Source organism: Coregonus lavaretus (genome assembly GCF_964263955.1).
Source record: "Coregonus lavaretus genome assembly, chromosome: 28".
Lineage (NCBI taxonomy): Eukaryota > Metazoa > Chordata > Actinopteri > Salmoniformes > Salmonidae > Coregonus > Coregonus lavaretus.
This window is the reverse complement of record NC_140015.1, coordinates 33005522-33030994: the sequence shown is the minus strand read 5'-3', so window position 1 is coordinate 33030994 and position 25473 is coordinate 33005522. Positions and strand designations below refer to the sequence as shown.

Below are 25473 nucleotides of genomic sequence, written 5' to 3'. Positions count from 1 at the left end.
CAGTGACACCCTGTGTAGAGCTATGGCATTGCAAGCCACATCCAACCTCCAATTTAGTGAAAAATAAATCTCACCACGGCACATCTTGAAAACACATCTTTACTGCGTTTTTAAAGTAGTACAGACATTTTGACATCTTAGGCCACAGTGTTGGGGTTGATGAGATGGAGAATAACCACAAATTCAAGACCTGCATCTTCCAGGTAGCTGCCCAAGCAGACAACGTTGGTTGGTTAGTGTTGGTTGGTTGTACTGTTTCTGTTAGAAGGTAAAAGAGTTCAGGTGAGGGGGTTGCCATGGCTACGTCATCGCCAGCGTCCCAGCGCTGCTCTCGAGTAATGCCCATCGTCATCCCATATTTCCACACCTCTGGAGAAGACCCACACCTGCTACCAGGTGTACTAGGCTCCAACCTGGTTGAGCCCCCCTCTCACCCCAACCTGCAGGCCCCTCCATAAGGCCCTCTCCTCTGGCCGCTGGGGCCCCAGGTGGTGGAGCCCATCAGGACAGGTTGTCGATGTTGGCCAGGAAGCGCTGGGCCCACCACTCATCCAGATCGATGGGCACAAAGTCTGGGGACGGGGAAAAGAAGGGAGTTAGAGGAGGGCTCAAACATTGGGTTATGGTGCGGCAGTATTCACTTATGGTGCAACAGCATTAATAAGTGGACCTCAACTTTTTTGTAGGGTGATGATGTGAACAAAGTTTAGAAGTACATAATTGGAACAGGTCAAACATTGATGGTGACTATATTTTAGAAAACTAAATTAAGAATTTAGTGGTGAAATTACTTAAAGGTCCAATGCAGCTGTTTTTATCTCAATACTAAATCATTTCTGGGTAACAATTAAGTACCTTACTGTGGCTGTTTTCAATTAAAATGGTTGAAGAGAAACAAAAATAGCAAGAATGTTGCTAGGACTGTCTGGGAGTTGTCTGAGTGGGGAGGGGAAAACTGAAAATTAGCTGTTATTGGCAGAGAGGTTTGGAATTCTCTTTCTTATTGGTCTATTATTGGTTGTCACCAGGCAGGCCAAAACAGGCTGAAATTTCAGGGAGTCTTTTCTCATAATTTTCACAATTTCAATTGCACTGGGCCTTTAAGACCACGAACAGTGACTACTCAGAGGTCATATTAGAACGTTCCCAATGTTCCTCAATATGACCTTCCCAATGTTCCCCAATATCACTTTCCCAATATGACATTCCCAATCAGTGTTCTCCAATAAGACTTTCCCAATATCACTTTCCGAATGTTCCCATATATGACTTTCCCAATGTTCCCCAATATGACTTTCCCAAAACGCCTCTTCTCACTGCTAAGAATGAAAACACGATGACTGACAACCCTCCATCACACTGGTTTATGTGGTGGCAGTGCTGTGACCCAACTAGGACAGGGAGCCCTAGCTCTAATCCCTAACACACACAGATGTGACCTGCTGTCCAGGTGACCAAAGGAAGGTGTATCTTTCCATTACGACACATGCCAATGGTGCATGGTAGCGCATACTTTTAGAATTCTTCATAATAACAGAATATAATTAGGGGGTGCTTTTATAGTCCTGTTTCACTGTATAAGTGGGTAACCTTTACAAGTGTGAGGTGTGAAATATAAATGTGTTTTTTGCATATCCCACTCCCCCTGAGACACCCTCGGAGAGTGGGATCACAGCCAGGGGATCAGCCATTATTGATGGGGACCCTGTAACAAACACTTAATTACACAGTACTAATTTTAAAAACAATGGGCTACCTAAAAATACATGATAAAAATGAGGCCTCAATGCTCTCCCTGTCTACTATGGCCACACTTAGGTCAGTCAGTGGTTTAAATATACCAGGCATTGGACACCCTGTTCCTCCCTCTGATCCTCTGGACCAGTCTTTATCATTAGAGTCCCTTTAGATTACTGTCACCTGGATTCATTCAGCCTGATCACTTATGGAAGAAGGGACAATGAGTAGCAGTACAATGTTACAGCGCCTCACACTACAATGTGTAACTACAGTAGTTACATTGGTGTGACTACTGACAAATATTCAGACAAATTGAGAGACATTTTTGGAGAAAGTGAAGGGGAGAGAAAAAGAGGAAGGTGTGAAAAGTAAGGACAGAGGAAGGTGTGAAAAGTAAGGACAGAGGAAGTGGTGTAGTGTCAGGGAAATGTAATGAGCGGGAGAGAATGGAGAACAGATCCAGTGAATGAGTGTTTAAGGGATGAGACTGGAGGAGGAAGGTAGACTCAGGTCAGGACTCACTCTTCATGGCTGGGCTGGGGCTGGGGTTGGTCTCTGAATACTGCACTGGTCCCTGAGCACTTCCTGTCTCATCACTGGCTCCTCCCTCCTCCACCTGCTGCACTACCTCCTGCCAGGCTGCAACAGGAACACACCGACACAACCTGGATTCATGCAGCCTTCAGTACAATTGAATGTAGCTTCCTTGGGTTTTCTTCGAAATCTATAGATTGTTCTTAGACATGCTTTAGTTTAACATTGTGAAGTGTGTGCCAGAACATCAATATGCATATAGTACATCTTTACTATGAATTATAAACTGGGTGGTTCCAGCTCTGAATGCTGATTGGCTGACAGCCGTGGTATATAAGACCGTATACCATGGGTATGATAAAGAAAATGTTTACTGCTCTAATTACGCTGGTAACCAGTTTATAATAGCAATAAGGCACCTCAGGAGTTTGAGGTATATGGCCAATATACCACGGCTAATGGCTGTAACCATCAATATGCATATAGTATATCTTTACAATTAAACATACACCAGCATGCAACAAAATACTACCAGGAGAAACAAAGATATGAAAGCAGACAGCAATATAGTCAAAATTGGTTAACATACAATGGGGGGAAATTCACCCTAAGAGTCAGTCAGGCTAAAACATTTTGCAGCTTAAAATGTGTAAAAAGGAAAAAACCTTTGACCAACAGTAGTCCTGTCATGTCACACCCACAGTGTAAGGTCCAGTAGGGCAAATGCTACAAAGCATTCTGCGTTTGAAACTGTTTTAAATAATGCACTCTGTCATGTGGATTTATGAGCGTTAAGTCCACTGGAATTAATGGCCAATCTTATCTCACTAGTCCAAATCTTTCAAGTACTAATGTAATAAAATCTTAAGTCAACATTCAAAATGCGGTAGCGTGTGGTAATCAAAATTAACCGGTGTTGAGGAATGAATGAATGAATAAATGACTGAATGATAAAGGCAAGTTTGCGTTACTGTCATTTTACTTAAACATGCTCATGGTGAAGGCAAGATGGAGCTACCATATTAATTATCCAATCCTTTCAGATCTATGATAGGCACCTTTCACCATATGGACCTTCACATGACTTACAAGTGTTGAACCAACATGTTTTCTAATGTTACTGGGTGTAACTGTAGTGGCCTAAAATGTGTATTTACTGGTTAATGATCCTGTAAAACTTGTTGCAATCCCCATTTCTAGAACCTCTCTAGTAGGAGCAGGGCCTGCTTTTTGTCCTTGTCCACTCTGAGCAAGGTTATGTAGTTAATGTGCTGCCATTACAAACTTTCAGTTGGAACGACCTAGTGTGTCACATGGGCAAGGGAGAAATTACTTAAGAAGTTACACACGCTGTTTGGCTGGGTAGGTTAGGGTTAATGTTGAAATACAGTATTTTTAAATTAGCTTACTGTGTAGAGTTCCACTTAAGCACAAAAAAATACTAGTGTCTTCGTTCAATTACACTGCAGACTAACTCAGTGATTATCAACACATATTTTGAGAAGCCATTGTGTACTACTTTCATTGGAGGCAGAGTAGATCATTTATACACACACACACGATGGTGCTGGCAGAGGGCTTCAATTTGGGTGTGAGGTTAGTGGAACTCCAGGCAGCTCCCTGAGCTGTGTGCCTGCTATCACTGGTATCAGCGTCAGTGCAGCTGTGCTGCTGAGCCTGGGAGGGGAGACTAACTTCTGCTCCAACCATGACCCTCACCCTGCCTGTAGTTGGGTGGGAGAACACTGGGGGGGAGTGGTAGAGGAGAGGTCCTACTGTCATTTACATATTTCTATGGTCTCTCACTCCTTTACCTTCATAGATAAACTTGACATTCTCCTGGTGTACAGCAGTAAAGCCCTCATTGGGCTGGGGGTCCACCTGTAGAAGAGTTGGTGGGGTGTGGTGGTACTTCTTCCCATTCAGGCGGTTAAACACTATCTTGGGTGCAGGAGAGCTGCAGGAAAAAAAAATGGGCTTAAACATGAAGCACTTGTTGATTTATTTTAAGTCTACACACAATATACCCATAGACCTGTAGTAAATATGACATGATGAAATGTTCTCTAAACAGTTTCTCTTAGGCATGTTTGCTACTGTAGTTAAAAAGGTGTCATAAATTACTCTGACTCTGCTCTCTCTCAATCATTAATTCATGACAAATGAATTAAAATGTTTGTTTCACTCTGAGCAAGGACTAGTTAGATGGGAAGTTAGCCAAATGAACCACATCGGTTACCATACCTCTGAACACAGTAAGGTTTCTATGGTGATTACAAAAGCTCACATTATAAGAAAGCCGAATTGGAGGATGCCATGATGGATATATCGCAGATTGTGCTTCTTGCTTCTCTCCTCGATCAGGACCAAATTAGCAGTGGTAGAAAAAGTACCCAATTGTCATACTTGAGTAAAAGTAAAGATATCTTAATAGAAAATGACTCAAGTAAATGTGAAAGCACCCAGTAAAATACTACTTGAGTAAAAGTCTAAAAGTATTTGGTTTTAAATATACTTAAGTATAAAAAGTAAAAATAATTTCAAATTGCGTATATTAAGCAAACCAGAAGTAATTTTTACTTAAGTACTTTACACCACTGCAAATTAGTGAAATATTGCTAAAGATATGACAAACGCTTTATTGTTGCTGTTTATTTGAAACTGGTTATCTTGAAACTTAGTAAACATGTGTGAGTAGACAGCAGAGAGCAACTACCAAGCTAGCATGTTACTCAGCTAGCATGCTCGTGTTGGGACTTGACAGAGGAACGCTCGTGAGTAACCTTGCTTCCCACACACACACAAGGTCGTTTCACGTCCCTGTTCAATGACATAAAAGCAGGTGGTTGTGGTTTGGAAAACACCCGCGAGTGTGTGCCTTGTGATAGAATGTGCCCCATGGATATTAGTTTTTATAGCTAGCTTGCTACTATTGCATGCACAACACAGGCGCACGCGCTACAACAGTGTTGCAAGATGTGACGTTCTGAAACATTCAGAAAATCCTTCATGGCCTGCAGGTGAAGCTATGCCAAACATAATTACAGTACAATAACAGTGCGATTATATGCTAATAACACTGCTAAGCCTATGTACAATGCAATAATAGTACTTACTCTGGTATTGACCAAGTCGTTTGTTTGTGCTTGAAGTCATTTATGTTGTTGTCAATCTGCTGCGTTGGACCTGATATTAAAAAAGGAACTAGATATCAACATTGTACTAAAAAGGAAAGCGATATCAACATGTTAAATTAACCATTGAAAACACGAAACGTATGTTACTGCATCTGAATGAAGCCCCTTTAATGCATTGGCATCAACATTGGCACATGCATAAACCATGCGCAAATATACACTCGTGCCACACTGTAAATGTTAACATGTAACAAGGCATGTCTCTAACCTCAGAATTACAATGTATCATCACTTTGATGACAGTGTGAGCGAGAGGTCACTTGCACGTTGTTACAAAAGTGTCCGAATCGGTCTCCTTTGATCCACCACACTCACCTGTTCGTCGCTGTGTAACAAGTTTGCTGGGACCTCTTGTAATTGTGTACATCATGTGCTAGCAAAATCCTAGTGAACTTCAGTATGGCACTTTGAAGTGTCCAATAGACTTTCCAGGCCGGTTATGTCAAGAGGCAAATTGGGTATAGGCACAGTTTATAATGTATAAAACTGTACAATATTTCCTCTCGTGCAATTTCTCGACGCATCAACAATTCAAAAAACAGGTCCGTGTTTTTCCCGTTACAGTGGGCAAATTCCGTTTCAAAGTGATTTCTGCATTTCAACTATTAGAATCTTCTGCGCTGCGAACGACTGGTGGAAACTGTTGGGATAACCTACCGCGCAACAACATAACCATGAATCAAGCTCCTCTTTGTCGGTATAAAATCATTCAAGGTGAAAACGTATCTCGAAACAAACCATTCTAGATTGCTACGTTCTCCATGGGCCATGTGGCAAGAGCTGATCGCCTTGCATCCAGTGTGTGAAGAAGTAGGTAACTTTGGTTCTTGGGGCTGTCCGAGTCGGTGCAATGTCAGATCTGATGAAACAAGGGCTGTCATTGAGCTACAAAGACACTCAACCAACGCAGCGCACACAAATTTGACAACGCAACACGCCTTCCTCCGTCGTTTAAAGGGACAGTGTCCACCTGACTGTATGGCAGAGGTCAGGCCTGAATATAGGGGTGCAGCATTGCCCCTGTCATCAACGTTGCTCTCAGATATGAACAAAACAGGAATAAGGTGTACCTCCATCATGTATACACAGTCACCTTACAATGCAATCACATATCCACTACAATACTCACTATTCAGCACCAGTCTGCATGCAAATTAGGACAGGGGATATTTATTTTTCCAATATTTACAGTGGGCATACAGTAGTCACAATAAATAACATGGTTTCATAAAGGATACATTGTATATAATAATGTTTTCATTGGGAAATCAAAGATACATGTAAACAAAGAGAGATGTATTTTGTACCATTGTTATAGCAGTGTCATACCGTTAATACAATATTAATGAATGTAGCCTAATCTCCTAATGCACTAAAATATCTGTAGTAAGATGAAAAATTCAACATGGCAAATGAGCAAATTGTCTGCATTTAGTGGTGTGATGGTTGGTCCAAGAGAGTATTTCTGAGATAATGGTGGTATTGCTGGTATAGTATAGTTGTCAAATGAGTGATGATACTGTATGATCTTGTTTGAGTGTTTGCAGTAAAAACTATTCTGGTTAAAAGGGGCAACCTGAACTAGACAATGATCTGCTATCCAGCTATATTGGATGTGTACTGTCCTGTACATTCATACTCCATGTTCATATTCCATATGATATTGAGGTCTGAGTCCTTGTACAACTACGCTTTATTGTTAGGTAGTACTCTATAACTTTGTGTGTGTATACCCTGTCTCTGTCAGTCAGTAGTGAGGCTCACAGTCTTCCCTCAGGCTGTCAGTGATGTAGCTGATCTTCAGGACATCTTGGTAGTACTGTTTATCCACGGCCGTGTTGATGGTCCAGCCCACCACCTCCACCCCTCGCTCTGCCCAGTACTGAACATAGTCCCTGTAGAGAGGGATAGATGAGGGGAGTGGAGACATGTTGGGTCAGTGGTCAGGGTATCAATGTTTGTTTCAATATTTCAACAAACATCAATATATTATATGAATACAATTGTCCCAATTTTGACCTTCCTCTGATATTAACAAGCAATGATGTGTTCATTAGGGCACACTGTATGTAGCAAAACGTTTCGCAATGGAAAACTAAAATGAGAGTTTCCTGTTGAATAAGTCCAGGTAGTCCCTCCCAGTTTCAGAGCATTTTATTCAATTTCCTCCTTACTGAACACAACCCATGTAACAAACTCACGCCGAGCCACGGCGGTTAGTATTACTCACAGGGAGATGAAGTCCTTCTGCATGAGGATGGCTGAGACACCACACAGGTTCCACAACAGGTGGTGGTGGGCCCAGTCCAGCAGCACGTCCAAAACTCCCAGCCAGTAGTGCGTCCACGCTGACAGGGAACGGGGCGTGCCATCGCCGTAGCGACTAAGGCTCCAGGGCCGGTGGGTCAGGGCCGTGACCACCCTAGGGTCCGCCTGACGCATCTGGAGGAGTTGACCGATGAGGAGGTCAGAGGTGGTGTTATGGTTACGACGACACTGATAACACTCTTGTAATAACACATTCATACAGTGTGTAACTAGCTTGGACCCAGTCTTTTTTGCCAACGATTGTTTTCAGGCCAAACATGACAATGACCGTAGGAGTTGGCAAAACACTACAAACAGATCTGGGACCAGACTGGTGCTAAACTGCACACTAGAGGAAAAACACTACTATAATGAATAGAAGATGACTTAATGTGCGCATACAGTGGGGGAAAAAAGTATTTAGTCAGCCACCAATTGTGCAAGTTCTCCCACTTAAAAAGATGAGAGAGGCCTGTAATTTTCATCATAGGTACACGTCAACTATGACAGACAAATTTAGATTTTGTTTCTCCAGAAAATCACATTGTAGGATTTTTAATGAATTTATTTGCTAATTATGGTGGAAAATAAGTATTTGGTCACCTACAAACAAGCAAGATTTCTGGCACTCACAGACCTGTAACTTCTTCTTTAAGAGGCTCCTCTGTCCTCCACTCGTTACCTGTATTAATGGCACCTGTTTGAACTTGTTATCAGTATAAAAGACACCTGTCCACAACCTCAAACAGTCACACTCCAAACTCCACTATGGCCAAGACCAAAGAGCTGTCAAAGGACACCAGAAACAAAATTGTAGACCTGCACCAGGCTGGGAAGACTGAATCTGCAATAGGTAAGCAGCTTGGTTTGAAGAAATCAACTGTGGGAGCAATTATTAGGAAATGGAAGACATACAAGACCACTGATAATCTCCCTCGATCTGGGGCTCCACGCAAGATCTCACCCCGTGGGGTCAAAATGATCACAAGAACGGTGAGCAAAAATCCCAGAACCACACGGGGGGACCTAGTGAATGACCTGCAGAGAGCTGGGACCAAAGTAACAAAGCCTACCATCAGTAACACACTACGCCGCCAGGGACTCAAATCCTGCAGTGCCAGACGTGTCCCCCTGCTTAAGCCAGTACATGTCCAGGCCCATCTGAAGTTTGCTAGAGTGCATTTGGATGATCCAGAAGAGGATTGGGAGAATGTCATATGGTCAGATGAAACCAAAATATAACTTTTTGGTAAAAACTCAACTCGTCGTGTTTGGAGGACAAAGAATGCTGAGTTGCATCCAAAGAACACCATACCTACTGTGAAGCATGGGGGTGGAAACATCATGCTTTGGGGCTGTTTTTCTGCAAAGGGACCAGGACGACTGATCCGTGTAAAGGAAAGAATGAATGGGGCCATGTATCGTGAGATTTTGAGTGAAAACCTCCTTCCATCAGCAAGGGCATTGAAGATGAAACGTGGCTGGGTCTTTCAGCATGACAATGATCCCAAACACACCGCCCGGGCAACGAAGGAGTGGCTTCGTAAGAAGCATTTCAAGGTCATGGAGTGGCCTAGCCAGTCTCCAGATCTCAACCCCATAGAAAATCTTTGGAGGGAGTTGAAAGTCAGTGTTGCCCAGCGACAGCCCCAAAACATCACTGCTCTAGAGGAGATCTGCATGGAGGAATGGGCCAAAATACCAGCAACAGTGTGTGAAAACCTTGTGAAGACTTACAGAAAACATTTGACCTGTGTCATTGCCAACAAAGGGTATATAACAAAGTATTGAGAAACTTTTGTTATTGACCAAATACTTATTTTCCACCATAATTTGCAAATAAATTCATGAAAAATCCTACAATGTGATTTTCTGGAGAAAAAATCTCATTTTGTCTGTCATAGTTGATGTGTACCTATGATGAAAATTACAGGCCTCTCTCATCTTTTTAAGTGGGAGAACTTGCACAATTGGTGGCTGACTAAATACTTTTTTCCCCCACTGTAGATGTCTCAATTCATATTTACGGTTGAATTTGTACGTTTTTGTGCATATAGTAGGGATATGTTGTGTGTTACTGAGTTTAAATGTTGTTTTCGAACAAACTTAAATCTCAAATGAGCAGATATGTTGCAAAGGTTACCTTGTAGATTACTTTAGGTTGAAAGGAGCAGACAATACTGGAGTTGTAGAGGACAGGGTGTTTCTGATACATCTCCCCTAGGGCTGCAGCTGCCTGGCGGAGAGAACATCTACATTACTTACTGTCAAACTACATGCAGTGCAACACAAAAACACGTGGGCGGCAGGTGGCCTAGTAACCGAAAGGTCATTGGTTTGAATACCCGAGTCGACAAGGTGACAAATCTGCCGATGTACCCTTGAGCAAGGCACTTAACCCTAATTTCCTCCAGGGGTGCCATACTACTATGGCTGACCCTGTAAAACAACACATTTCACTGCACCTATCCTGTGTATGTGACAGTACAACACATGATATATCAGGGCTACACAACTACTATTTGAGAAGGTCCGGTCACACAGATTTCCTAGGTGGCAAAGGTCCAGATTGATATTGTCTTTATTGGCCACAACAACCACCTCGCGACCCCAAATGGTTCACACCCCTCTTGTTGGCGGAAAGAAAATGTAGCAGTTTTAAGCTAATTTTCTGCACTTCTACACATCTATGGGGGCCCCCTGGGGGTAAAGGCTCCTGGGCACAATCTGGCCATGATAACTACAAGGGGCTTTACTTGGGCTTTACTTGGCTCATCGCGCTCTAGCGACTCCTTGTGGCGGGCCGGGCGCCTGCAGGCTGACCTCAGTCATCAGTTGAACAGTGTTTCCTCAGACACATTGGTGCGGCCGGCTTCCGGGTTAAGCGGGCAGGTGTTAAGAAGCGCGGTTTGGCGGGTCATGTTTCGGAGGACGCATGACTCGACCTTCGCCTCCTGAGCACGTTGGGGAGTTGCAACGATGAGACAAGATCGAAATTGGGGAGAAAAAGGGAGTATTAGGCTTAATCTGTGTCCGGGAAACTGCCCCTAGAGTATTTAATTATTTTTGACTGCTTTGGTCCTCCATATATAATGAGGTCTGTAGGTGACTTTGGCAAATCTAACGCTTACAAAACTGTCAATATGGGGAAGGTCGAAGGATAGTGAGTCACATTGCAAGAGGGGTTGAATTCCTTTCAGACCCACTGTCTGAGGCAGCTGTGAGTTTCTTTATGACCAGTCTCTGTGGTAGGGATTCCTATGTTACTGCCTTAAACAGCTGGGTTTTAACTTGCCTTAATCTCCCTATAAACTCACAGTTTACTACCATTTCACCTTAAAATTATGTGGTTGTCATTCAAAGTGCTGTTGGTTGGTGTATACCAGTGTTTCCCAACCCTGGTCCTCGAGTGCCCCCAACAGTACACCTTTTCCTTGTAGCCCTGGACAAACACACCTCATTCAGCTCATTGAGGGCCTGATGATTAGTTGACAAGTTGAATCAGGTGTGCTTGTCCAGGGTTACAATAAAAATGTATACTGTTTAGGGTACTGGAGTACCAGGGTTGGGAAAACCTGGTGTATACTGTAGTGAAGCCCTAAGTCTTAAAGCTTTATAGCAGTGATTCCACCTACTGCCTAGAGGGCCCTGTCCAGAAACAACCCCTATAGCCTACCCACTAGACACCTGTGAAGAACTGAGAGGATTGGAAGTGTAAGCAATATGGTAAACATTTTACAGAGCCAATCAAAAGACAAGATGGAGCCATCACCATATTGTTTAAACCTATATCCAATCCTCTCAGATCTCCAGTTGTATCTAGGGAGTAGGGGCTAGGGGTTGTTTCTGGACAGGGCCAATACCTTATCAGGTTGATCTTTGACATCAAAGAAGATGGTCAGCTGGTGGTTGATGCATTCCTCCACTGCCTCCTGAAGCGTTGGCACCCTCTCCCCCTTGAACTTCTCCCTGGAGACACACAAAGGCCAGCGGGGACACACAAACGTTTGTACTGCTGCTATATTTGAGACACCACCACTAGGTCTATATCTGGCCTCGTACCATTCACAGTTCACACTCCCCACCAGTGTATTTTCAGTCATTCTGACGCTGTCCTGCTTGAACTCCAACTGAACTCACTGATCACACATGGGGCCATGTTTACTATGCGTTTGCACCAGGTGCTGACCCTACCAGTGTTTCCTAATCTAACGGAACTGAACAGGTGTAATCCATATGGCGGAAGCTCATCACCATAATATGGGTCACACCAATTTGTTTTCTTTTTAGATCTGCTAACACTGAAGGCGTAACATTCAGGTCAGGGTCATGTTCACTAGGCTATACAACAGAAAATGTTTTGCAACGGAAAACAAAACCAAGTATTTCTTATTGGTCCCTCCCCGTTTCAATCCATTTTCTGCCTAATGAAGTTCCTAATGAATATGACCCAGGAGTTCAATGCTTTTGGGACAGGCCCTAACCTCCCCTCCCCTGCCAAGCCCACCTAAGCCTGTGTCTGCCCGTGGCGTCCAGCGTCCTGAGCTCTGCCAGACGCAGCATGCCCACCGCTCCCGTCCCGTTGGTGGTGCGGTCCACCGTCTCATCGTGCATCAGCACCGCCACTCCATCTGCAGTGAAGCCCAGGTCCAGCTCCACCCCTGTGGCTCCATTCCTGCTGGCCTAGAGGAGGGGAGAGAATGATGAAGCAGGGGGAGGAGGGAGAGAAGGAAGGGATGGAGAGGTGTGTGGAGAAAGACGGGACAGATGTAGATCTGAAATGGATAGATAGGCAGAGTAGGGGAGAAGCAGCAGCAGGCTATAAAACCAACTGGGATTGTACTGATCTAGTAGGCCTAGACATTAGCCAAAAGGTGGTTCAAATTAAAGAATAGATAGATACAAAACATTCATGTTCAAGACATTCTAAACTATAACTAACCATAGCAGAATAAGTTAACAAGCTCTATCTCTCGCATGGATTTTGGCCAACAGTGATTAAACCCCCCTGATAATATGAAACGATGTCACAGTACAGACAAGGGATCTCATATGCCTTTCATCAGCCTCTGCTCACTTCACCTGCTGCCCCTAAATTAAATCATTATAGCCTAGTAAGCCTACTCATCATTTTATTTGCAGCTACAGCATTAAATAGGTCAGACAGGGTAGATAACTGATGCTTTGTCCTTGACTCACCTCTCGGATCGCTGCAATGGTGTTCTCCGGAGCATCGTGTCCCCCTGCCCGGTGCGCAACCACGGGGACGCCGGCGCTCGCAAGGCCAGTGGGCCGCAGCACCTGACTTGCCTGCTTAGCCGGCACTTGTGGGAACCGAAACATCACGATAAAGACGTAGATGGATGCGGTGACGGCCGATGCTCCAATCGCGCTCCTGGTCCCGAATAGAACCAGCAGAAATACCGCTGAGAAATAAACTTCGTCTCCAATTTGTAACATCGTTTAGAAGCGTTGATTAAAATGTCTCCACTGATAAAATCAATACATCAATCTACTTGACCACCGAATGACAGTTCCTTGCTGCTGAAATTCCAAGTTGAGACCGAGATGCATGTGTTTAGGTAACTACCAGACACAGCAACAAAAAAAAAGACTTCAATTAATCATCATTCCAGACACAACCGACTCACTGCTTCAGCTTCCCAAAAATAAACACACCATATTATTTTGCGCTGGGATGTTGCAGAATCCGAGATTTGAAAGGAGAGCGCACCCGTCGGTTTCTAGTTCATAGTACACGCGGATGTAGAGGTCGTTGCTATGGAGAAGTAGAGAAGAGGGAGAGGTACCACACTGCCGGGTCTGTACTCCAGATAGCTTCAGTCTGAGCCATAGAAATACAATGAAATAGAATGACAGAAATACATTCTACATTCCTATAATCTATTTCATTATATTTCTATGGCTAGAGCCATAGTGGAGAGTTTCTGACTGTGGCTATTCACTCATCTATAGATGCTGAACATTACACTGAGGCCAGTTTATTATGTACACCACCCTGTTCACAAAAATGGTTCACTCCTACAGACATTGAGTCACGTGGCCATGGCTTGCTATATAAAGAAGGCAGACGGGCATCGAGAAATTCAGTTACTGTTTGATAGAACTTTAGAATGGGCAAAACAAGTGACTTTGAGTGTGGTATGATCATCATGCGCGCCGGTTCCAGCATCTCAGAAACGGCCGGCCTCCTGGGCTTTTCACGCAGGACAGTGTCTAGGGTTTACCGGAGAATGGTGCGACAAACAAAAAACATCTAGTCAGCCACAGTCCTGTGGGAGAAAATAGCTTGTTGATGAGAGGTCAAAGGAGAATGGCAAGAATCGTGCAAGCTAACAGGCGGGCCACAAACAGGCAAATAACAACGAGGTACAACAGTGGTCAGAACGGAGTCTCGGAACTCACAACTAGTCGGTCTTGTCATGGATGAGCTATTGCAGCAGAGGACCACACCGGGTTCCCCTCCTATCAGCTAAAAACAAGCCCCAAATAATTCAGGCTGTTCTGGAAGCAAAGGGGGGTCCGACCCGGTACTACATTGGTGTACTTAATAAACTGGCCACTGAGTGTATGTCACAAATAAAACGTTTTTAGAACCCATACACCACAATAGAGTGCACTTAGTCAAAATTAATAATATTTATCAAAGATAAACAGTGAAGTAAGTCTAGAAATCAAGGCACAACAGAATGAAATATCAACATATTAAATATTTTCTGATAAGAGTTCAATTAATGCACACACTTTTTGAGGAACGAATTAAAAAGCATAGTAATGAACAAACAAAATCACAGAGTACAACCATGTGTTCTGGGGAGATTTGAAAAAGGAATGGGTAACAGTTTTGAGCTCTAAGCAGTTGGACAATATCCTTGTTGTACAGGATACAACAAATTGATACCTGCTTTATTGCGGTTACATAGATACATTGCAATACAATGTGTCAAGTCGTATCTCGGGATGCCCATATCATTGTATCACTCTCTTAGTGACAGCTGTGTGTGTATGTATATACTGTATGTGTGGGTGAGAAAGTCCATGCTGGACATGACCATTTGTGAGAGGTGCAGTTCCAGGTTTGTTTTTCTTGGTATGCCATAAAAATATAATCTATATAATGTCTAGATTATATACAGATATAGGATCTTAATTTGACCAGTATTGTCACATCAGTACATCTTTCCAATACTATGCATCTCTACGCTGAATCATTGCGCAGAGAGTGGATGTGCTGGAGTAGTTGGTCACAGTAGACAGGGCTGCGCTGTTTGTCCCTCACGGCTTCCACTTCCTGCTTAAGGAGGGCTGGGTGGACGCCACTGCAGGTCTTCAGGACCTCTGGACACACAGACAGACATGAGACAGTCAGGAGTCAGGCAGTTGTCATGTTGAAATGGACTCACACACAGGTAAGTGACAGTAGACTATCACACACACACACACACACACACAACCTAGAGGAACGCCAGACAAAGGGATTCAACACAATAACAAAGTCAAGATATTGGGGTGGATTGTGGATTATTGTCACTAGCTGCAATCATTAATTGGAAATGAAAAAAAAGTACATTCAATGCAATTACATTTTTGAGGACTGACAGTGAAGCAACCACCAGAGAATATTTGCAACAATACATATATTTTAATAGTAATTTTTGGCAACATTTTTGTACTTTTGTACACAATACCGTTCTAAGTCTGAGTGACTGACAGGGGAGATGACCAATGAAGCAGAGTTATCACAATCAATATTACCACCAGGGTTGAAGAATGCAGAGTTATTTCAGTGAAGTCACATCCAGTGAAACAGAAGATAAGATCTGGTCTCCACATCGCAAAATGAGACCTGGCCCTCCTCATAATCAACAAACCCCCCACCTTCTTGGGCTTCTCTCTCAGGTGGAGGCAGATCAAAGGCGATGTATAGACCTGGTACCCAATGTCATGCAGTCCCAAAGCCCAATATCCATTATCCAGTTCAGTAACAACATATATTTTCCTGTTGATGGACTCTCTGGCCACTCCTATCCACCAGTTAGTCTTACCTTTCACCTGCACCTCATAGTAGAATTTCCCTGAGAAGCCCTGGTGTCCCAACACAGACCCAGGGTTTGTAAAACCTTTTGGGGTTGTCCGGGACATTATTTTGTCTCCATGTTTCACTTTTCCCCCCGTCCTCAGACAGGATAAGGTATTGCCATGCAGTATCAGGATCCAAAGTCACATCCACTGACCACCGCTGAATCCTCTTCAACATAAACTTCAATTCATTAATATCTATTTTGAAATTCTCAAGTTCAGAAATGTTTTCTTGAATTCTCTGGTATCTTAAAAAGAGCTTGCATCATGATCCCCACACACAGCTCACTGTGAACACTGATCTCAGACCAGTCCCTGGTGTGTGGAAGGGTGCAGAGGGTTGGGAATCTCTGGAGTAGGTGGTCCTCAGGGTGTGAGAGCTGCTCCAGCTCAGTGCTTCTCCTCTTTAGCTCAGTGATTTCCTGCTCTAGCTCTTTAATGAGCCTTTCAACCCGTCTCTCAGTTGCTTTCTGCTTCTCTTCAACCACTGCAATGAGCTCAGCCTGTCTTTTCTCAATGGAATAAACGACTGATGTGATAGTAGACAGGTTGCAGGTTCTCTCTCTTTCTTTCCATCTCTCTTACTGAGCTCTACAGTGTTTGATCTCCTGAATCTTCTACAGTCGCTCCTGGATCATCTGCTGCACTTCTGTCTCCATCTTCACCAGTTGAACCTTCCTCTCTCCACACTCTTCCTCCAGAGGGACGGGGTTGAGTCTTGTGGTCTGCTTTAGTGCAGAACTGACACTCATACGCCTGGTCAGTCCTACAGAACAGATCCAGGGGTCTCTTGTGCATCGTACACATCCTGTCTTCTAGGTTCTGGAAGACAGCATGTGCGTCTTCAGGCCTGCAACTCTCTGATGAGGCTCCAGGTGAGTCTCAAAGAAAGACGTTAGACACTCCAGGCAGGACTTCAGGGCCTTGAGCTTCGTCCCAGTGCAGGCATCACAGGACACTTCTCCAGGCTCGGCATGGGACTCATCTCTGTCTCGCACTCTTAAAATGATCAGCAACATCTCTGAGTGTTTTGTTGATTAAGAGCAGTCTCCTTTAGAATGTCTCTTTACACATTGGACACTGGCAATGTTCAGTGGTATTCCAGTGTCCACTGATACAGGCCATGCAGAAGTTGTGTCCGCATGGAGTGGTGACGGGCTCACACAGTCAGACAGATAGAGCACTGGATCTGATCAGACAGGAGACTGGAGGACGCCATTTCTGGAACATAATAACCCAAAAAGCATATTAGGACTTCCTGGAATGAGTCAGCTCTTGATAGCTTTGTTTACTGCTGAATCTAAACTTGAAATATGTGTGTAACAATTGTTTCCAAACAAATCTTAAGTTTGGATTTAGCCCTTACTGTAAAAGTTGTCACTACAGTAGATTCATACAAATGTAGAGCTATTGATACTTATTAACAGCAGAACTCATTGTTTCCTAGTGTTCAGGTATGATTGTCTTAGCTAAAAGAAATACAGGTGAGAAAAATAGGAAGTAATGGGACTGATCTAAATAATTCACACCTTCTCTCAATTCAATAAACTTAGCTACACTGTCAAAGTAAAGATATAACGATGGCGAAATAAGATAGGAAGATAACAGACTAACAATAGTCATAAAGCAATAATAATCTCTCTCTACTCACCTGAACATATAGAATGTGTGGGTGTCTGGAAGTCTCTTTTAGTTACAATGATAAGGGCCTCTCACAGATGGGTACAACAAAATTCCTTCTGTGACCCTTTTATTCTTCTCCCTCGCCTCGCCTCGCCTCTCCTCTGACTGCTGCCTCTTCATCTGACAGTAGTGATAATACTCAGCCACACCTTGGACTATGACTAGAACTGCTTTACTTTAGGTCTACTTTTACAGCTTTCACAGAGATAAATAATAATAATATAATAATATGCCATTTAGCAGACGCTTTTATCCAAAGCGACTTACAGTCATGTGTGAATACATTTTTACGTATGGGTGGTCCCGGGGATCGAACCCACTACCCCGGCGTTACAAGCGCCATGCTTGTAAAGGTAACATTTCATATATTACAAGTTTAGGTCACATCAATACTCCTGTACTGTAAAAACCCATCATATATCAACACTAGCAGCATATTATTAACTCCAGCAATGGTAAAAAGCATTTCAACACATTTGTTGTTTGCAGGCCATGATGGATTACAGTGAATTGTTCTACAAAATAAGCACTTCACTTTTACCACCAGATGGCGGTGTTGCACCACAGTTATATCTACTCCAACAGGACAGATACCACTGGAATTTAATGGTATTAAAGATGCTATGGATTTACTTGAAGTAGTGCCAACAGTAAATGTTGAGGAAACCACATGGCGTAACTGAAGCTGTACAGTGTTGATACCCCTGTCAGTTGGGATGAGTTAGTTCACGTCAAGTCATCATTCGATACCTGTCGGAATGCACTTTGTTCACTTTGTTCCTCAAGTGGTGACCAAGGGGGATTTCTTTGCGATTTGTGTGTATAAATACAGTGGGGGTTTTTCTTTCCCTGAGCTCTTTTGAACAAAGGAGAACAATGATGACTTGTGATGATGAGAGGGGATCCGGTGATTCCCCTGGATGTGTGTGCCAACCGCGGGGCATGTGTGTGTGTGGAGCAGGTAGCAGCAGCCGCGCTCCCAGGGCTGTGGAATTATGGGAGGAAGGAATTATGGGAAGAGGGATGAGAGAGGGGGAGAGAGGGAGGAGGGGCGGTACTGTCCATCATACTGTCAGAGGAGCAGCAGACATCAAGCTCTTGGGAGATGTGACTTTGAAATTCAAGAACCATATAAGAAGGGGATGAATAATAAAAGAAGAGGGAAAGAAAGGAAGAAAGAGAGAGAAGGAAGGGAGGAGGAAAAAAGCTTCAAACACAGACATGCATGAGACAAAGAAGGGGCTCCAGATTTGTGGGGAGGATGGTGGTTATGGGTACGGGGGTACGACACAGCTATCAGTCAGCACTGGGTGAGCTCATCGTATTCCACAGAGGAATACTCCTATATCCTCTCACACACACGTTTACAGCAGAGCAGCGCACGTGTGCACGCATATCACACACAGACACACCGCTATCCGCCCTTCCTACCGGCTGTATCAATCGGCCAGGGTTGGGGTCAATTCAGGAAGCGTTTTCTGAGGGACACTGGAATTTGAATTTAAGGTCACCCCTTGAACTGACTGAATTGAAATGGAATTGACCCCAAAACCTGCTATTAACCCCAACCCTCTACACCCACTCCCTGTACCATCACACCCACGATAGGCAGCTCTTAGCGGGGCTAACGTGAGCCTCCTGCACCCCCGCTTCTCAGGATAACAACCCCCTAATCACAACCACATGGAGACTCCTCTCCCTCATCTCTCCACACACCCATCCCATCTCTCTTTTATCTCTTCTCATCCCTCTTTCACCCCTTTCCTCCCGGTCTCTTCCTCCTCTCATGCCCAGTGTTTTCCGACAGGGTTTGATGGTTCTGCGGTTTCATGGCTATTTGTGTATGTGTACATGTGTGCATGAGTATCTGTCTTTGTGTGTGTGTGTGTGTGTGTGTGTGCGTGCAAGCAATGTGCAGACGTGTGTGTTATTTATTGGCAGAAAGTCTGAGTGTGTTTCCTGTAGTGTGGAGCTGGGGCCTTAGCTGAGAGCACCGCTGGAGTTTCACTCTGCTTCTCATGGAGGTTCCTCCTTGATTATCTGTGACAAACGGCTGGTGAACGCTGATGCTTCAACCATATTCTCCCATCGTCATATGGATAGAAGAAAAAAACATCAATGGTCTGCATCCCCCAAAGGGCACCCTTTTTCCCTTTATAGTGCACTACTTTTGACTAGGGCCCAGGGGGGAAATGACACCCTTTTTCCCTTTATAGTGCACTACTTTTGACTAGGGCCCAGGGGGGAAATGACACCCTTTTTCCCTTTATAGTGCACTACTTTTGACTAGGGCCCAGGGGGGAAATGACACCCTTTTTCCCTTTATAGTGCACTACTTTTGACCAGGGTCCAGGGGGGAAATGGCACCCTTTTTCCCTTTATAGTGCACTACTTTTGACCAGGGTCCAGGGGGGAAATGGCACCCTTTTTCCCTTTATAGTGCACTACTTTTGACCAGGGTCCAGGGGAGAAATGGCACCCTTTTTCCCTTTATAGTGCACTACTTTTGACTAGGGCCCAGGGGGGAAATTACACCCTTTCCCCCTTTATAGTGCACTACTTTTGACCAGGGTCCAGTAGTTCACTATGTAGGGAATAGGGTGCCGTTTGGGATACACCCTCGGACTGAGCTGATGCAGCAACAGCTATCATACGGTGGATTCCACTCAGCAGAGTTTGAAACCTTTACCAGAGATAATATCCTTTGTGTTTTGTCTGTGTGTTCGGGTATAATATCGGTAACCTTGACCACAGGATGTTCAGTGGTTGGGATGTAAATCATGTTTATGAACTGACCTTCGCTTATATAGTGTGTGTGTGTGTGTGTGTAGCTTTGCAGGGGTGATGACGGAGCGTCAATCACACACACCCCTCTGTCTCTGGATCCACTCCCGGCCCCGTGATGGACGAGGGGAGTGGTGGTGTGTGTGGAGCGGGGAGCTTCGCATGGGTCGGCGTGAAAGATGAATGGAGTGGAAAAGGTGGATAGATAGCCTTTGATACGACGGAAAAGGGGGATCTGGTATCCTAGCAATGTGGCTGTGTGTATGGGGCTGTTAGACGTAGGGATCAACTCTTTAAACTCTGACTGACTGAGACAGGACAGAGCCTGTGAAACATGGACAGTACTGCTACCCACCTGATCAACTTCAAGTCATATTCACTCACGTCATGTTCACTAGCTATCATCATCATCATTGATGATGGGTTGATTTAGGATTGGACCAATGTGTGATTGTGAGTCTCACCCAGCACAGTGTCCTGCACGCGGCTGTTTGGGTCGTCCAGGTGCAGCAACAGCTGCTGGAAAAGGACCTCCAGGTGTTGACTGTAGAGCTGGGAGTTGTAGTCCTTCCCCAGGGAGGCAAGCCATAGGCCCAGAGCCCTGAGGGCCACGCCCCTCACCTCGTCACTGCTGTCATCCAGACGCTTCAGCACCTCTGAGGACACAAACAGCAGAGCAAGAGAGGACCGTCTAGAATTAGAATGATTACATCTATTTCTATGGGATCATAATCGTAATCATGGATGCATTCTAGAATGATGTAGAAAGATGTATATGTGTCAGAGGGAATGAGAGAATTGAAGAGAGGATGAGAGAGGAACAAAAATAAAGAAGGAGAGAGAATGAAAGAAAGAGAAATAGAGTGAAGGAAAGAGGGAGAGAAAGACATGTTTGCTCTAACAAAGACAGGATACACAGAGGGAGACACCAGTGTAGTACCAGGGTAGATGTTGTTCAGGGCATCTGGGTGGAGGCTGGGTCCGATCAGTTTGAGCAGGGTGGAGAGAGAACGACAGGCCAGTAGTCTGGACAGCTGAGAGTCTTCCTCTAGAGCAGACAACACCGGGGGGCTCAGCCTCTCCTCTACGGCCAGTAACTACAAACAGAGAGACACACGTTATATACAACTACAGACAGAGAGACACAGGTTATATACAGACAGAGAGACAGACAACACCTGGGGACTCAGCCTCTCCTCTACAGCCAGTAACTACAAACAGAGAGATAAAAACAGACACAGGGCCGGTTCCAGGCATAAGTGACATAGGTGGTCGCTTAGGGACCCCAGCCGCTAAGGAAGTAAGAATAGTAGAATACACCGGGTGCAATTTTGAAATTTGGTTGTGCATCAGCATTTTTTCTCTTATGTCAGTCACTGACAGTCACTCAACTAGCCACGTCAGCTAACATTTATTTATTTCTTGGTAGTTGGTCTAGCTAGCTATTTAAACGTGTAGTAATCATGGCTGTATACTGACCGGGCACCCAGGGCACGTGCCCAGTGGCCCTGACCTCCAGGGGGCCGGCATTGATTTTGTTAGTCATTCTCACTCAGATAGGCTATCATATTAACATGGCATAAGTCATTACAAAATGTGTAGAATTGTAGGAAATTAGCTTTAAAACTGTAAAAATGTCTCTCTGCCAATGGCAAAATGAGTAGAATTGCAGGATTTTTTAAACAAAATTGCAGTTCTCCCCACCCCATGGCAAAATGTGTAGAATTGCAGGAAATTAACTTTAAAACTTAAAATATTCTCTCCACCGTCAAAAGGGGGGCCACTAAAATGTTTTGCAGCTAGGTGGGGGGGCCCCTCCCAACCAAATCTCGCCATACTACAAACAGAAAACACAACTACTAATGTGCAAATATTGTGTGGGCACTGGGCAGCACAAGAGCAGGAAAGCTGAACTCACATTTCATACATGTCATGTTCACAGGTAGTCACAGTGAATTACTCTAGCACACACAGTAATCCAAAGCACAGTTCTGACACTGGAGACCCTGTTATATAACCAATTGACTTCCCAAACACTTGAAACATAGGAGAAACTGGACAGAGATGGCTGTTGCTCATCATCCCTGGTGACTATGAGCCAGGCTGGGAGTGTGGGAGTGATGGGGAAAACACAGCAGCACGGAGCTGCATCAAAGATCCACCAGCTCATAGATGGACACTGGGCCAGGTAGACCAGAACAGAACACAACACAACCATCCCTGAGCTGGTCTAAGATCACATGAGCTGATATCAAGGTTCTTATCCCCACACCTAATTCAAACAAAACACGAAAGAGAGATTGAGTGGTTGAGACAGAGAGAGAGAAGACAGAGAGAGGGCGAGGGAGAGAAAGAGAGAGAGAAAGAGGGAAAGAGGGAAAGAGAGAGAAAGAGGGAGAGGAAAACAGTGAGTGTGTGCGATAGAAAGAGCGAGTGAGTGAGGGTCAGAGAGAGCGTGCTCGACAGGGAAACAGGGGAGAGAGAGAGAGAGAGAAAGAGAGGGGGGGCTTGGCAGTAAAGTGATCTAACATGACATCAGTGTCTATTTGATAGGGCTGTGTGTAAATGGAGCAGCTAATTGTTTTTACAGGAAGGAGTGAAGGGCTGGAACAATGTTCCCCAGACAAAGCCCAGTTTGATTTGCCTGTGGAAAGGAACACACCCACAGACACACAGCCAGTGTTCTCCAAACTGTTTGTTTTCACCGTTGTTAAACACAATTTTAAAAGCGGTGCAACGCAAAGTGGTGTTTGAGCTGGCTGTGAAACGGTCATTCTGCGCATGCAAGGGCAAACACAGACGGTGGAGTGGGTATGAATATGTGTGAGTGTGACTGGACACGTGGTCCCAAGGGCAGGTGCGGGGGCCTGTCTAAGTGATGGTTGCGGCCCACAACAATGGAACCAGGACAGAGGCAGCATTGTTCCAGTGGGACAAAGGTATGTGAACCCTCCCATCCACCCCCCTCCACCCCCACACACCTGCTGCCTTGCTCTAGCCATGACACAGTCGAGAGAGAGAGAGAGGAACCGAAAAAGTGTGTGTGTGAGTGAGAAAGAGATGGATAGAAAGAGGGAGATGGAAAGAGAGAGAGAGGGGGAGAGATGGATAGAGGGAGACAGTCCATTACATGAAATGTGTCAAGTGGGACCATCTATATTGAAGGTAAATGGACAAAGCAGGGAAGCGTGCGCTAGATGAACTCTCCTGATGGTTGAAAGAGAAAAATGCACTACCACATATTTCCTCGTACTCCTTACTCACTGTCAAGTGTTTCTGCAGATAGGAGAGGACAGGTCAGAATAAGGGTTTCTGCAGATAGGAGAGGACAGGTCAGAATAAGGGTTTCTGCAGATAGGAGAGGACAGGTCAGAATAAGGGTTTCTGCAGATAGGAGAGGACAGGTCAGAATAAGGGTTTCTGCAGATAGGAGAGGACAGGTCAGAATAAGGGTTTCTGCAGATAGGAGAGGACAGGTCAGAATAAGGGTTTCTGCAGATAGGAGAGGACAGGTCAGAATAAGGGTTTCTGCAGATAGGAGAGGACAGGTCAGAATAAGGGTTTCTGCAGATAGGAGAGGACAGGTCAGAATAAGGGTTTCTGCAGATAGGAGAGGACAGGTCAGAATAAGGGTTTCTGCAGATAGGAGAGGACAGGTCAGAATAAGGGTTTCTGCAGATAGGAGAGGACAGGTCAGAATAAGGGTTTCTGCAGATAGGAGAGGACAGGTCAGAATAAGGGTTTCTGCAGATAGGAGAGGACAGGTCAGAATAAGGGTTTCTGCAGATAGGAGAGGACAGGTCAGAATAAGGGTTTCTGCAGATAGGAGAGGACAGGTCAGAATAAGGGGTTCTGCAGATAGGAGAGGACAGGTCAGAATGGGGGAAAGTAATATACAGTATGCTTCTCTTTGTGTTGTGCCTGTGTGTACACACCTGCATGTATTATGTGAGTGTGTCAGTTCTTACTTGTGCCGTTGTGTGCACCAGTGTCTCTGTGTTTAACTGTACAGGTGTGTACATGTCTCTGTGTTTAACTGTACAGGTGTGTACATGTCTCTGTGTTTAACTGTACAGGTGTGTACATGTCTCTGTGTTTAACTGTACAGGTGTGTACATGTCTCTGTGTTTAACTGTACAGGTGTGTACATGTCTCCGTGTTTAACTGTACAGGTGTGTACATGTCTCTGTGTTTAACTGTACAGGTGTGTACATGTCTCTGTGTTTAACTGTACAGGTGTGTACATGTCTCCGTGTTTAACTGTACTGGTGTGTACATGTCTCTGTGTTTAACTGTACAGGTGTGTATATGTCTCCGTGTTTAACTGTACAGGTGTGTACATGTCTCTGTGTTTAACTGTACAGGTGTGTACATGTCTCCGTGTTTAACTGTACAGGTGTGTACATGTCTCTGTGTTTAACTGTACAGGTGTGTACATGTCTCCGTGTTTAACTGTACAGGTGTGTACATGTCTCTGTGTTTAACTGTACAGGTGTGTATATGTCTCTGTGTTTAACTGTACAGGTGTGTACATGTCTCCGTGTTTAACTGTACTGGTGTGTACATGTCTCTGTGTTTAACTGTACAGGTGTGTATATGTCTCCGTGTTTAACTGTACAGGTGTGTATATGTCTCTGTGTTTAACTGTACAGGTGTGTATATGTCTCTGTGTTTAACTGTACAGGTGTGTACATGTCTCCGTGTTTAACTGTACAGGTGTGTACATGTCTCTGTGTTTAACTGTACAGGTGTGTGTCTGCATTTACCAGTGCATGTGCTGTATATGTTTACTTGTGCAGGTACCTGTGTGTGTGTGTGTGTGTGTGTGTTTACCTGGCCGGGCGTGATGGCTCCCCCCTGCAGCAGGGCTAGCAGACAGCTGAGAGCTGAGGTACGGATAGCTGCAGCAGTACGACCTGCCTTCCACACCAGGTTAGGTAGCAGCAACTCCAGTAGAAACACATCCAGGTGCTCACAGAACCGCCTAGAGAGAGAGAGAGAGAGAGAGAGAGAGAGAGAGAGAGAGAGAGAGAGAGAGAGAGAGAGAGAGAGAGAGAGAGAGAGAGAGAGAGAGAGAGAGAGAGAGAGGCGGAAGAGAGAGAGAGAGGTGTGGGGGGAGGGGAGAAGA

General features: G+C 44.6%; 3 protein-coding genes across 3 annotated transcripts in view; all 3 read right to left on the bottom strand.

Moving 5' to 3' along the window:
- Positions 1-85: 85 nt before the first annotated feature.
- On the bottom strand, positions 86-6366 carry LOC311104423 (MAPK regulated corepressor interacting protein 2-like). Its single transcript, XM_084146254.1, has 5 exons — positions 5787-6366; positions 5391-5460; positions 4089-4231; positions 2263-2379; positions 86-572 (listed from the first exon to the last, which is right to left on the bottom strand). Exons 1-5 carry the CDS (start codon positions 5839-5841, stop codon positions 502-504), a joined length of 456 nt encoding a protein of 151 aa, XP_084002380.1. The 5' UTR covers positions 5842-6366; the 3' UTR covers positions 86-501.
- A 261-nt stretch (positions 6367-6627) lies between these two features.
- On the bottom strand, positions 6628-13238 carry LOC311103626 (glycerophosphodiester phosphodiesterase 1-like; the record flags this gene model as incomplete). Its single annotated transcript, XM_084145227.1, has 6 exons — positions 6628-7366; positions 7702-7913; positions 9922-10014; positions 11642-11747; positions 12286-12461; positions 12978-13238. 6 exons carry the CDS (start codon positions 13236-13238, stop codon positions 7219-7221), a joined length of 996 nt encoding a protein of 331 aa, XP_084001353.1. The 3' UTR covers positions 6628-7218.
- Positions 13239-14423: 1185 nt separating this feature from the next.
- The window catches only part of dnaaf5 (dynein axonemal assembly factor 5), a gene marked incomplete at its 5' end in the record, with an annotated part of 47566 nt that continues 36516 nt past the window's right edge, over positions 14424-25473 (bottom strand). Inside the window, 4 exons of the mRNA XM_084145194.1 lie at positions 14424-15137; positions 20810-21001; positions 21286-21442; positions 25179-25329. Of these exons, the coding sequence (XP_084001320.1) occupies positions 14998-15137; positions 20810-21001; positions 21286-21442; positions 25179-25329 (640 nt within the window). The 3' untranslated portion in view covers positions 14424-14997. The remainder of the gene's footprint in view (positions 15138-20809; positions 21002-21285; positions 21443-25178; positions 25330-25473) is intronic.

Excerpts from the sequence above, each read along its gene's own strand:
- LOC311104423 (XM_084146254.1), bottom strand. The coding sequence starts at position 5,841 with ATGATGTACACAATTACAAGAGGTCCCAGCAAACTTGTTACACAGCGA. Across the intron at positions 4,232-5,390 it reads ACGACTTGGTCAATACCAGA|CTCTCCTGCACCCAAGATAG; the intron begins GTAAGTACTATT and ends TTTTTCCTGCAG. Across the intron at positions 2,380-4,088 it reads TGTCAAGTTTATCTATGAAG|CCTGGCAGGAGGTAGTGCAG; the intron begins GTAAAGGAGTGA and ends TTCCTGTTGCAG.